This window comes from Numida meleagris, chromosome 1 (genome assembly GCF_002078875.1).
Source record: "Numida meleagris isolate 19003 breed g44 Domestic line chromosome 1, NumMel1.0, whole genome shotgun sequence".
In the NCBI taxonomy this organism is placed as follows: domain Eukaryota; kingdom Metazoa; phylum Chordata; class Aves; order Galliformes; family Numididae; genus Numida; species Numida meleagris.
In genome coordinates this window covers 126,237,690-126,251,598 of record NC_034409.1, presented here as the reverse complement: position 1 = coordinate 126,251,598, position 13,909 = coordinate 126,237,690, and the positions used below count along the sequence as shown (strand labels likewise).

Sequence of the window (13,909 nt, the reverse complement as noted above, 5' to 3'; positions counted from 1 at the left end):
AGGGTAAATCTATACTCAACATTACTTTTCTTTATTTTCATTCACTTAGCTTGCAAGACAAAGGACATGATTATTTTCTGAAAGCTTGGTCAGCAAAGGACTCAGTGCCACAGGACATGATAGTCATCCACCTCACAAACTCTGTGTGCTGTCACCTTCCTTATCACACCAGCAGAATGGGAACGTCCCACAGCAGGGCTGCAGCCACGGCTTCCAGATGACGTTGTACAAGGAGAGCTGCTGCGGGACTGGAGTCAGCGTCCTGCGGTGCTCTTCAACGGCTCTCCCAATCCGCTCTATTACAGTGTCAAAGAGGGGCTCGGTGTCAGCTGACAGAGGCTGGGTCTCAGAAGGGTCTCGCGAGAGGTCAAACAGCAGTGGAGGGTCATGACGGGTCACACCTTCCCCAAAACATGGGCAAATTCCTTTTCCATAACAAGCTCCAGCCCCAGCTGGATGAAAGACTGGAGTCACATAATGAGCCTTCCAGACAGCTCCATCTGCCAGGAAAGAAATCTTATGGCACGACTACAAGACAGCAGAGGAAAAGATGAATTGTCTTCAAGTAATGGTTGTATAGCTGAGTACTAAGGAGACCTCTTGTCACAGACCTTGGCTTTCCCATCACCACAAATAAGATTCTCTGCACTGAGTACTGAGTTTGAAGAAGAAAACAGTAAAAATATGAAGAAAACAATATCAAGCTTCAAATGTAGTAGTAGGCAGCCAGCCTCTATTTCCCCATCCCACTTCCTATAATGCATTTCCTTTCTCACTTGCAAGTATTTCTTAGCTGTAAGACAGCTCCAGCTAGCAAAAATTACTGATATATCATGCCTAACAATTTCAAGAATCTTAGAGATCAGTACAGATAAACATCATCATGCAAGAGATCTGTCATATAGCAAGAAAGCTATCAAGAGAAGAAATCTCATATACCGTAGTTAACATGGAACATTTACACTTACTGTCCTTTTGGTGCCACCGCACTGCATGCAAGTAGGATCCACAATAGTGAAAGAGGAATTTGTGCTCTGATCTTTGAGTTCTTCCTTGGAGTAAAGGCATCAAGTTTCGTCCGTCGATCACCCTAATGTAATGTGTATTCAGAGGGGACAAACCTGACAGAGTTGACTGCATATTATCACAGCCAGCAGATTGTTAGGCCAACATTTTAAATCCGTAGATTTTTTTATTTATGTATTGAGTTAATTAGTTATTTTCAAAGTAGCTGGGTAAACTCATTCCAGTTAGTAATACATACACAATATTTAGTGTTTGGTCTACTGTAATAATATCCTTTACTCAGAAAAATTGATACTGATCTCATAATTGTTTACATATAGCAAATTTCAAAGAGGCTTACAGAAATCTTTTGGACAAGTATGGGTTTAATGTTTTCAGGAGGAATCTGTATGTGCCCATAGCTCTGGTAACTTAGTACCAAAACAACCTCAGCCACCAATTCTTTCCTGAGTGATGCTGAACTTTGCTTTGAAATGACCAAGTCCTCTGACTACATGCATACCTGTGGCATATCCAGGTGTGTATGGGGAAGGGGGGGGAGAGGGTTGCTTTTGAGTTTAAAATCTCAGATTAGGCTTGAGACTAGGAATATTTGGGGTATCTCCTTGGATGATAAAATAAACCCTGAAATTATTTAGTTGATAGCTCTCCTATCAATTTCTCCTGTTGAAAATATCTCCATACCTGTCCTGTGGCAATATGCCTCCAGCCAGATGAACAACTGTGGGAAAAATGTCCATCAGACTCGTAGGTTCATTGATAACTGTGCCTGCAGGTAACACTCCTGGCCACCTGAATACTCCTGGCACACGGATCCCTCCTTCCCAACCTCCCATGCCTTTTCCACCTGCAGTAAAATTAAACAACATACAACATTTCAGAGGCAAACTCACAAGGAACACAGAGGCAGCAGTCACAAGACTTGAAGAAATACCTGATATTCTGTTTAAACCTACACAGTACTTAAGAATTAGTATCTTACCTTAAGAAACAGCTGTAAAAAATATTTCTCTTTGTAGCCATCAATTCCCTTCAAAAATATATATTCTTAACACTGAAATATTTCCATATGCCTTAAACATCTTTTCTATTTTTCAAATTGAGATTTGGATCTGACTTTCCTAATGCAACATCTCTGAACTCAGAAGCAAAAAATCAAACTATGAAATCGAATCATATACATGCTACGTAAAATGACAGCAAAACACCTTTACCCAGCTTGCTACTAACATATCCTAACATCATACAGCATCTTGATACTAGATAGGAAATAAGGAATGAGATGGAGGACAAACGTACTATAAGTAAGACCTTCCCTAAGAGCTAGCAACCATTGCTCAGCATCAAAACATCCACCACATGGGAGCCAAAATTCCATGTCTTTGCCCACTGCTGTGCCCTGCAGAAAAGCTCAAGAAGGTTTGTAATTGGAGGAAACTTTTAGGAAAATAAAAACATGAGAAGATTGGGCAATAAGTGGATGGTTCACTGGTGGTAACAGAGCCTAAACCCTGAGTCCCGTTCAAGCACATGCTCATGACAGGACACAGGAGGAGTCTAATGATTCAAAGCTGCTGGGGCAGGTGGGAGAAAGTGCAATGATTGCGTATCTTGTGGCTTTAAAAATCTACTGCACTGCTCAGGAGGCTGAAGCATAATTCACAGCACAAAAAGCAGGTGGTAGTGAGTGAGGTCTTCATGTATCACCGAAGTCATTTGGGTCTTACGCCAATCACTGATTTACATAGAGTATAAAAGCATACAGGGGCTAAACTGTTGCTGCAAGTCATGGCACGATGCGTCCTTACCCTATTTCATATCAAATAGGTGGGCAGCAATGATTTCTGGAAATAACGAGAAAAAGAAACAAGTAAATCAGGAACAGTTCTATGTGGGGTCTTGCAGGGAGAAAAGTAGAGTTTTAAAGGGATCTAGAACATTTTATTCAGTACCTTTCACTTGAGAACAGTTTACAGGTATCAAACTATATAATACCATTATCAATGAGATGGGTAATAATGCTAACATTTTACTGAAAGAAAAGGTAACTTTAAGATTAATGCACATCTGTATGTCACGTGTATTTCAAGCTAGAAAACAAAACAACTCACTCTAGTCTTAATAACTTCATGCAGGCTATATCATTATGTTTCTGTTTCTAGCCTACATGTAAAGCCATACTTCATTTCCTACCTTTATAAATGCCATTCCAGCCACCCATCTGGGCAGAACCATCCTGAGCTTCCAAGTGTCCTCCATGATCAGAGGCAAAGTATGTGAACGTATGATTTTTCAAACCTTCCTTGTCAAGCAGATCTAAAATTTTGCCTTAAATTTAAGAAGAGAGACAGCAAGGTTCCAATTAAGCAGTTAGAAAGATCAATCCACATGTGTAATATTTTGATAATGATCTTTTGCATTGTTCTCTGAGAAGGTTTTAGCAGCATAGATTGCTGTGGATACCTTGGCTTTATTACTTCTCCTGCTTTAAAACACACAGATATGTATATCTGAAACAAATCCCTCACCAAGAATACTTACCCACCATCCAGTCCATTTCTTCTACATTGTCTCCATACAAACCATGCTGGCTTTTCCCAAGAAATTTCACTGTGGTGAAGAGAGGTGTGTGCACATGAAGAAAGGAAACAAAGAGAAGGAATGGTCCGTGTCTGTTTCTTAAAAACAAAGAAGCATAATTTTTGTTATGCATTTGAAATATTTTGAAAGTTTTCATATTCATCAATGCACAGACACAAACAATAGGTCTATACTGTACCCACATACAATGCAACCCCACTGATCTTTGTTAATTGTTTCTTTCTTGCATAAAATGTAGACAAGACAGATCATTTTCAGCCACATTATTTTCAAATTCCAATGTGTAAACAGGCATAGCATTTGCACAGTGATTTTAAGAATCACTTGCATGTCTCTGATGCTTTTTTTAATTACATGCAATTGGAAATAGCCTTATATATACCTTAAGATTTACATGGCTTTTCTAAGATGGCCATTAAAGTTTTTCAGTATATTTGTTTACATATTCTTTTAAGAAAAGAATAGTTACTCTCCCTGTTTTACAGAAAGACATCTGGCACACAGAAACATTAATCGAGGGCTGCATAGGACAATGAGGAACTTGAAGTTAGTAGTAAATGGATGCCGTTACTCAGCTTCCTTCTCAAGTGTTCGAATGACATGAAAATGGAGTTAAGTGTTTTGAGATTTTCACATGAAATAATTTCGTGCACCATTCCCCTTTTATCTGATGTTTTATAAGCATTACAAGAAAAAGCACAAATGAGGCTTGCAGAGTGACATGTAAAAATTAGCTGGTTGATAATGGAACAAATTTATTATTTACAGATTACAGTGTACAGTGAGATGTTTATGTATCATTTGATGAAAAGTCATCTTACTTGTTGTCACTTTCCATGTGGGCAGTTGCAATTAAAATTTAAATTTCTAAATAAAAAAACTTGGATATAAATTTTGAAAAGTTATAAAGATACAGCTATAGCTATACTGGAAAAAAATACCCTATTCCAAGAGCCTAGAGCCTCCTCCCACTTTTAAAGAAAACTACAGAGAATCATTTACCTTTTGATAAATGACACTGCCTCCTTCAGCATGAGGGAAGCAGTCCTCTCTAACCTCATCGGCTGCTCGGTGATATCATGGTTCCTCATCAGGATGCAGTTCCAATACTGCACAAAGCCATAACTGGAATACCATGAAATGAAGAAAAGGCAGCCCACCGAAGTAAAACAGGCAATTATCTTCCAGCGGATGGAAACCAAACCAGTTAGTTTTCCAGCAGCAACAGTGAGCACAGCAAGGGTAATTATCTGACTGTACAGCCAAAGCTTGGCTTGAAAAGCTACATCCAGCTCTGGAGGTTTGTTTTCTTGACAGTTGTTTATAAGTGTAAAAGGCATGCCATAAAAGTAGTCAAACCCATGATTTAGAGGATGGTGACAATGATCACTGAAGGATTCACAGTTTACGCCTTGATGCCATTTTCCTGAAGGTTTTAAAGCATGGAAAAATTAGAACATTTAAGTAGACAACTTGAACAGACGTGCAGGTAGCACTGCAAGCACTTGCTTGGGAATTTGGTGAATTGCTCCCTTTTCAATAGAGCATCAAAGTGCACAAGGAGGCAGGATGAAGTCAGTGCTCAATGGGTAAATGTTGTGTCCTAATGTGCAAACCCCAAATAGTCATGCGATAAACAGAGAAATCTGCAAGACAGTCAGTCCAGCTACTGAAGTGATGAAGGTTACTTAAGGATGGGATTTCAATTGCCTTTCAGTGAAGATCAGGGGACCATGGTCTCTAAATCACCAGCTGCCTTGATATACCTTCCTAACTTTCAGTTGCTTTACTTGCAACTTTTTTTAACATGTTACAAATTTAGTAGAATATCCAGGAAACTTTTGGCCAATGTTAACAAACATTCTGATCACCAGACTCAGAAAGATGATTTCCTAGGCATTGTCCCTACTCAATGTGAAAAGGACAAAAAGGTATAAACCAGTCTTTCATTCTATCCCTGCCCGGTCTCCCAAACAGAGCATGCAGACAAAAGCTGTTGTCTGCTTATAAAATGTGCTGGACCAAAGAACCCTGAGGTGTGCCTGTCCATATGGTTGCCAAGTAATTACAGACTCAGCCAGGAAGACTTTACTTCATTATCTTTCAATTTAATACAGCTACATTTATTTCCAGAACTTGGAGATGACAATGGTTTTGGCACAGTTGAACTTCTTGGCTTTAAAGGATATACCTATAAATTTATACTAAAGGATCCATTGCAGAAGCATCTGTCACTTGAGCAGTAATAAAAGGAGAACAGAAGGGAGAAGAAATACTTTGCCAGTCCATTTTAGAGTATTTAGCAAAAGAATGATGAAAATTGAAACTGTAGAGGTCTGATCAATGTCGGAGACAGGAAGGCAAGTGCTCCAGGAAAGACCTTCTCTAACATCTTTCTATCTTGGCTTCCTCTGAGGGACCTGCCACAGTACCGTGCCTCTTTGGGACCTCACAGCACCTCTTGCGAGGCACTTGTGCTTCACCACCTGTTCTATGGGTACAGACTTTATTCCTTTCTTTCTCTATCCTCTTTTGTTTCTCTGCCTTTTGCCTCTGAAAGGCAGGTGAAATACTCAAAGATTGTTTTATTTGGAACAAATAACACAGTTAAGAAAACTCAGTAGGCAAACCATTCAAAAGCCTTAAGCCAAGTAAAATAGATGCTCACCTATAACAATAATGGGTCAGTTTTTAATCCATCCTGTTTCACATGCCCTGTACAAATATTTGTATTGTCTTAAGACTCTTTAGATCACAGTATTTTTAGTTTTGTAATTACAAGGTGCTGTTTTCTCCCTTCAGTCTTTTGGAGAGAATTCATGTTCATGAACCATTTGGAGCAAATACAATGCCTTAATTCTCTTCACATAATTAGATCATTCTTCAAACTTATACTAAAACATTTTCACTTACCTATCAGCCCAGTGGTATAGCCTTGTTGCTGTAGAAGTTTGGCAAAAGTTGTTTCATTTGCAGGAAGCCCTCCTGACCCAGCATTCCACTGCAGTGCTCGGTATCGGTTGCTGGAAGCCATCCCTGACAGAAATACTTCAGGTCATCCCTGACAGCCTCTTGTGCTCTGCTTGCAGAGGCTGGGATGCTCCTGTCAGCCTCCAGGTCAGGTGCTTAACCTCCAGCCAGCAGAGTTCTTCACTAGATGTAAATTTAGGCGCATCTCAAAGGTAGGCACATCACATTAACAACAGCACATCTAAATGTTTCAGGTATTCAAGGGTTATTTTTCAAAATAAATGCTGCTTAGCACTAGATTTACCATCAAGCTTAAAATTGATTGATGGGGACAGTATATTATAGGTTCTTTTTTTCTGCCTTTCTGAGTAACTGCAATAATTTGGCCTCTAAAATGAGAGATAACAATTGCATTTCCCTATCTCAGGGGGATGTCGTGTAATGTTAGGTGAGATATAGTTCTCCCAACATACTGATTTTCTACTTAGCTCTCCTAAAGTAAGCACCTCATTTTCCTATATAACTTCTGGTGGGAGATATCTATTAAGTCTTCCAAAAGGTGTCTCAGGTAGGTGGTGAATGGATCCAGCATTCCATTGTCACTTGAGTTCTGTGACTTTCTGTGCTATCTTGGCTATGAACTTCCACACTTCTCTCGTTTCAACCTTATCTCTAACCTTCACCATCAAAATGAATTCCAACAGTTCGGACCAGGCTATGGTGTACTAAAGAAATGACAAATGCTACTCTTGGCACTTCTCTATACCTATCTATTTTCATCATAAAGATTTCTTGAATCCTCTAAAGTAAGTTGATGTCAGTTGGTGAGGCAATGGCTTCCGATCGTAAGTTACTTATAGAAAATTAGACACTGGCTATGCACTCTCTAACTCAGGGTGAGGAATTAGTTGAATTCTCCTCCATTCCTTCTTATTGGCTATTATTGTCCCTCAGCACTGTACATAGAAATGTGTCATTCAGAACGGGCCCAACCTGATCTGATGGGGTATCTGCCAGTGAGAAAAGCTGCTCTGCTTGGAGTGCAGAGCGGAGCTGCAGCAATGTGCTGAGTAAGCTTCACTCCTTCTCTTGCTAGGCGGTCAATGTTTGGGGTCCTAAAATAAAATTTCAGTTTTTAAAAGAAGTGAAGTAACCTGAACCTTATTTTAACAAATTACCAAGAAAAACGAGAGTTTTAGAGTAATTCCTCAAACAGGTATTCTCCATATACTTCAGGACTGGTATAGTAACAAATCTTGATACAATGGGTAAAGTGACTTGTAACCACTGGAGAATTCATTCTTAGGACACAGCCAAAGAGTGGGTTTGACAACACTGAAAAGAAACATAGGCATTGCTGGTAATTTTTAGTTTAAAAATAAAACTGAAATGGAAAGGAGGGTGATATTTTTCTATGCCAAAACTCCTGCAGGTCATTTTTTTTTTTTTTCAGCCCAAGTGGATCCTTAACTTCAGAGTTCATTCAGCCAATCTCTCAGAGCATCTAAAGCTACCGGAAGCAAGACTTCCTGTTCCATGCTTTTAAACACAATGCTTATTTCATAACAGAGTGATGCAACTTTACATTTAACTTATATTTTAACATTTTACGTGTAACTTTACGTAGTTAAATTTTGTGGGAGCCTAGCTCTCCCAGATAAATGGACTACAATACCAGGAAGAGTGAAAGGGAGTCTGAAAAAGCGCAGAGAAGCTTAACTGTGTATGAAATGGAATGAAGAAATTCATGAGAGAGAATGAGAGCAAAATTTTTAATACTAAAATATGTGATTGGAGAATTAGCACGTGGGAGGAAAGGAACTCTCAGAAATGAAAAACAAAATGAAAATATGATTTCTTTTCCTTTCACAGTACATTGTTTATTTAGGCCCCATTCCTACGTGAAAAGATACAACAAATACTTTAATGCATCACTGACTGAATTACTAGTGCCTTGACTTAAGAACATTTCTTATTTTCTTGTTAGGCTTAATTACTCAGGATAGATATTCTGTAGTGTAAAATATATTTTTCCAGGAATTTTTTTTACCTCATTGTATTGTTCCCATAGCATCCTACATCTCCGATGCCAAGATCATCAGCCAGGAACAAAAGTATGTTGGGTTTAGAGTCCACAGCTGTACTAAAGCCAAACGTGTTCCAGAGTAAACATGAAGTCAGTACCATTAGGAGGTATCTCCTGAAACAGAACAAAGTAACTTCTTACATCTGGGACTCTGAGAGAGGTACAGGGATGTGAACCCTTTGGCAGCAGCTGGGCAGTATGATAAAGCAGTGGGAAAACTCCCATTTCCCAGTCTCAATTTCAGTGGGAAGCAGAAGGGCAGAGTTTTACTGATTTCACTTCTTGCACCTCTACCAGCCACGTCACTGTAGTCAGAGAGGCTGCAGTAGCCTTTGTACTGGCATTCCAAGATGCTAACACCACTCAACTAACTCAACTGCATTTAATATCTGGCAAAAAGTGAATTTACATTTTTACACACACATACCAGACTTCTTACATAAATACGCTTAAGAGCATTTGAAGCTACATGTTCATCCAAGTAAGACCTGGTCTTACAGTGATTTTTAACTTGCACAATGTAATTACTGCAATACGTGCTAATTTTGATGGACAGAGGGCAGCTCAGTCTCTCGCACAGGCTGAGAATCCTCCTGCAAACCACTCCACGATTTTCGGTTGTGTTGTAAGATTTTACATAGAAAAACATGTTTTTGAATGAACAAGCAACCATCACCTCTAACAGGCAAGCACAGCATACAGGATTTTCTGTAAACAGAAGAGACAATGAACTCCCAGTTGTCAATTAGTAACTACGGTTACCATGGGAATTTAATCACCCAAGAGCAAAGTTCTAGCTTTTTTTTTTGCACAGTGTACTACTCAGTTAAAACAGTGATTTACAGAGTTGTGATAAAATCTTGCTGTAGAAACAGCACAGGTATTTCTAATCTCTGTACTTGGATTAATCATTTTAAGTAAAGGAGTATTTCCTATTAGCTAATGTAGGATCTTGTAAAAGTTATAGAACTGGCATAATGAATCCTTTGGAGTGCTAATGCATTCAGTTAGATTCAGGGGGAAGGTCTTGACAGAATGCGGGAAACAAGCAGCCCCCCAAAGCACTCACTTGGGCATTCTTTCCATGCTGAGGACAAGAGTACTTCTTCCCATCTGTCTGATATAGACATAGATAGATAGGACAGATAATAAAATAAATTATGAAATCTATTTTACTTATGTCTGCAGCCCCATCCTAGCATTTTGTTTTTCTGGGCATTGGTTTTCATGGATATTTGCTGACCCCAGTGGCAATCCTGTTTGTGGATTTAGATAGGGTCAAGAACAAATTCCATCTCAGGTAACCTACTGGTTATAGTTTCATGGCCAAACCCTAAGGTGTTAGCATTACAGTACATTATAAAAGCAAACAGCAAAAACAACAAAAACAACCCAAAACCATGCTTAGAACTCAACGCATCATCTTTCAACAATATTTGGAGGCAGAATGAAAGAATGTTTCATTACAAAACTGATAAACTGATAAAATGTTAGAGCAATCAGGTTGAAAGAATACAAGACATGCATATATATATATATATGTATATATATATAAACTTTTTCTACCTGTAAAACTGCCCATTAGATTCTCGAAATGATGATATGACAGAGGCATAGCCAGAGGATTCAATTTGGGACAGATATATTGTTTAAAAACAGTAACACATTAAATAAGTCAAGATGGTTCTAAAATCATTTGGCAGCTAGCATTATCAAGTGATTGTACAACATCTGTCTAACAAATCAGAAAAGTGCAAAACATTACAAAAATACAGTCTACTATGTACACTTTTTATTTACAAGATGTAATACAGATTTACACCCTAGATAAGCACCCATAGCTTTAGTGACACACAATGATCTTCCAAGCACAGGTTAGAAACCACTGGCACAGGCAATTACATATTCAAAAACCTACAGCGCTGTTAATGTTTTACTCCTGTACTTGCCTTGGAACTATTTCCTAAGGTGATACTTTCATCTTTGGTGGACACTTCAAGAATTACAGCACCATAACATTATAGCACACTTCTGTTCAAGAAGCCAGGTCCTTCAACAAAGTTTCACAAGGAAATTATATCTATATGGGAGCCTGTCACCCTAGATTATTGGTCTAAGGGGCTGCACAAAGGGAGAGACCATATTATAAAACTGTGGAATTCACATTCAAGGAGGAATAACAAAAAAAGTGAGAAAGAACAACAATGATATGATTTCTCATGGAGTTACATTTCCTAGGTGGGCGTAAGGAAGAGAACAAAGACAAAGAAAACAAAGCTCTGGAAAAATGATTCACTTGAACCCTGGACTGCTTGGAAAGAAGGGGTTTGCCAAGTCAAACAACGCATCTTTAATTCTGCCAAGTACAAATGAGCACATGAAGGGAAGAGACAGAAATTTATTCACCTGAATAGAATGGCAGCAAGGGCTGTGCAAGGTAGGGCTGCAATCATCTCCTGGTAGGCAGCAATCCTGAAAATAAGTTAATAAATTGAGTACAGTCACTACCATGATGTTAGAGGAAAAATATAACTCAGCCAATTCTTTTATCTGTGCACAAGAGGGAGATCAGTGAGGTGATTTTACTTCAAAGACAAGAATGGATAGGAATTGTACTGTTTTTCTGACCAAAAGGTGACTATTTTCAACATGAAGTTTAAAAACTGGAGACAGGGTAGGAAAAAATATACCACCATAATTCAAGAGTGAGAAAAGATGTTTTATACTGAAAGAACACAAGAGCTTAGTCAAGACAAAGACGGCAGAAGATTAATTAATGCATAAATCCATGAAGAGAAAACAAAGGTTCTAGCTCATGAGTTTTCCTGAGACTGAGCCAGAATTTAGAAGGTGGAGCATGCAAATGTATGGATATGTTTTCAGCAGTCAAGGTGATTTATGCTATAACGCTTCCAAGCAAAGAGCAATATGATTGACACCGAATGCCTAAAACGGAAGAAAATAAAGTACTGTAAAGAAACCACTCATGGGGCTCCACAGAAAGACAGATGAAATTTAACAGTAAAATGAAATTTAACAGTAAAATTTGAACAGAGCAACAAATACATCCACGTGTCTGTGAACCAGCATCTAGTTCTTGGCATTACAGATAAAATTCATAGCATCTTCCCAAGCATCTACAAGACTTCTTTTTACAAGCTACCTGAAAGAGCTCAAGTAAAGCCAGCAGGAATAGGCCAGCCCAACTCTGCGTGGATGTATTTCACTCTGTTAAACATTTTTAATTGTAAGCATTATCCAGAACTACTTCTCTTCTGAAAAGAGTGTATTTCATGTGCATATTACAAATGAGTGCCATACCATTTCTTTCTCCAAATTTATCAAACGTTAACAAAAGCTTAACCAACTTAGAATACAATTCATTCAACTTGAAAGCTTGGTTTATTGAGTGGTTGAGTTAGAGGGACCTAACTGAAATGGATTTGTAACAATTCCAAATGGGCTTATATAGCTTTTTCTAGGCACCTTGTCACACCCCACTTTTCTTCAGCTTTGACTACAGCAAGTTGAAATCCCAGAACCGCAAGAAAATCAGCCCCTTCCTCCCTCACTGCAGCTCAGCTCCAGGCAGTGAATATTTCACACGTTAAATATATTCCTATATTAAAGTCTATCCTTCTTAAAGTCTGATAGAGAAGAAAAAGGACTAACTTCCACTTCAGAAATATCTGCCCATTACCACAACACGCACTGATCAAAGTAAAATACATCTCATATACCTCCCTCATCCCCAGACTGGGGAGGCCACCTCCACACCCTCTTGTATCCCACCAGAGCTGAAAGTAACACCCCCTCCTTAAGGATGTTAGAGGGATGCTGCTGCTTTACTCTTAGGTGAAAATAACTGCTTGCTTTCTGCCTTCTGTAATGCCATACTACACAACAGGTTAATTGCACTCAGCACTATATTATAATGTAGAATGTGACCTGCAGCATGCACTGTGGCTCTAGAAGAAACCCATGCAACATGCTGTTCTGCCTTGCTTTGCTTCCTTGCACAGCTTCCAGGCAGCTAGGTGCTCAGGAGAGCAGCAGGCAACGGGCTGGGAGCAGGCAGAGCAGGGAAACAACCGTACCAGCACTCTTTTAATTTATATATACACACATACGTGCATATATGTAGGTTGTTTCAAAAGTAATGTTTCCTATTTATTTCCATGGAAACTACAATAGATACAAGGAACACAAGAACACTATTTGGCACAGCAAATTCCCAGCTACAAAACACTAGTCTTCAACACAGTCACCACCATTAGCTATGTGTTTTCACCAGCAATGAATAGGTGCTCTTAAAAACTTGTGCCAACAGAGGTGACCCACTGTTGCTGTCACTGCTGCTGAAATGCATCACCCACCACCACACTGTGCTCACATCCACTGTTTGATCTCCAGAAATGTTCAGCAAATGTCAATGAGGAACTGAGGAATTCAATTCCACACCTTTGCTTCATCCCCACTTCCATGTCAGGCACCACTGCATCAGACTGCCCCTCTGCTGCCATCTGTTGTGCGGCAAGAAAATGTGATGAAATGTTGGTGGGAAGATTCAGCCTCTACAGCCATACTACCAACATCATAAAATAGGGGGAGTTATTTTTGCTTCATGGTTGGCAGCCCCCAGTTGCTGTGCCCTCACAGTGCCTCCTGGCTTTGGGCTGCCCCTATGGCACACACACACTATACTTGTAGCTGGGAGAACAGCAATGCAGGAAGGCAGAGGACTGGAGGCAGGACGGGAGGACACAAACACAGTTTAGGGAACAGCAAAAGGAGCCCCATGGCTGGAGTGGTGTGCATCACACAAAGGCAACCTGGAGGAAACTGCACTTGTATGCCACTGCAAAGCCACAGCCACTCTTGCAAGAGCAATAAGGAAAGGAGACAGCCTTCCCCTCACCCCCAAATCCTCACAAACCCTGAGCTAGGTGTGAGGGATGAAGGAGGAAAGAAAAACAACTGTTGCTGACCGCTGCACCCACGCTCCTTTTGCCCGTCTGAGAGGCAGTGGATACCTGCAGAGCCGCTGCCCGTGGAGGCTGTGAGCTCCCCTCCTCCTGCGAGGCCTGGCTGCTGAGAGGCCCAGCAGAGCTGTGGGGCCCGAGACTCACTGGCCTGACGGGAAGAGAGCGTCAGAGCCTGCCAGGGGAGGAAGCAAAACTCCACCCCTAGGATTAAACGGAGGCTTTTTTTTTTTTTTTTTTTTTT

The 13,909-nt window shown here is 39.8% G+C and overlaps 2 protein-coding genes across 5 annotated transcripts in view; both read right to left on the bottom strand.

The window, feature by feature from the left end:
- LOC110405735 (arylsulfatase D-like) lies at positions 11-13,840 on the bottom strand. Of its 4 annotated transcripts, none has more exons than XM_021411336.1 (11): positions 13,717-13,840; positions 11,090-11,155; positions 8,648-8,797; positions 7,591-7,712; positions 6,541-6,663; positions 4,630-5,053; positions 3,568-3,704; positions 3,220-3,354; positions 1,711-1,873; positions 969-1,090; positions 11-500 (listed from the first exon to the last, which is right to left on the bottom strand). In XM_021411336.1, the coding sequence occupies exons 2-11, from the start codon at positions 11,134-11,136 to the stop codon at positions 133-135; spliced, it is 1,791 nt and encodes a 596-aa protein (XP_021267011.1). In that variant the 5' UTR covers positions 11,137-11,155; positions 13,717-13,840; the 3' UTR covers positions 11-132. The 4 variants fall into 4 exon arrangements, with proteins under 4 accessions (XP_021267011.1, XP_021267017.1, XP_021267032.1 ...); XM_021411342.1 differs by having other exon boundaries at positions 13,672-13,826; XM_021411348.1 differs by having other exon boundaries at positions 358-655.
- The window catches only part of LOC110405747 (arylsulfatase D-like), a 38,140-nt gene continuing 24,246 nt past the window's right edge, over positions 16-13,909 (bottom strand). The window contains exon 12 of the mRNA XM_021411391.1: positions 16-155. Within this exon, the coding sequence (XP_021267066.1) occupies positions 133-155 (23 nt within the window). The 3' untranslated portion in view covers positions 16-132. The remainder of the gene's footprint in view (positions 156-13,909) is intronic.

Bases quoted from the DNA above. Each gene is read 5' to 3' on its own strand.
- LOC110405735 (XM_021411336.1), bottom strand. From the start codon at position 11,136: ATGATTGCAGCCCTACCTTGCACAGCCCTTGCTGCCATTCTATTCAG. The intron at 7,713-8,647 runs GTAAAAAAAATT...ATTTTATTTTAG, and splicing joins TATGGGAACAATACAATGAG to GACCCCAAACATTGACCGCC. The intron at 1,874-3,219 runs GTAGGAAATGAA...ATTTTACTGCAG, and splicing joins CTGGAATGGCATTTATAAAG to GTGGAAAAGGCATGGGAGGT.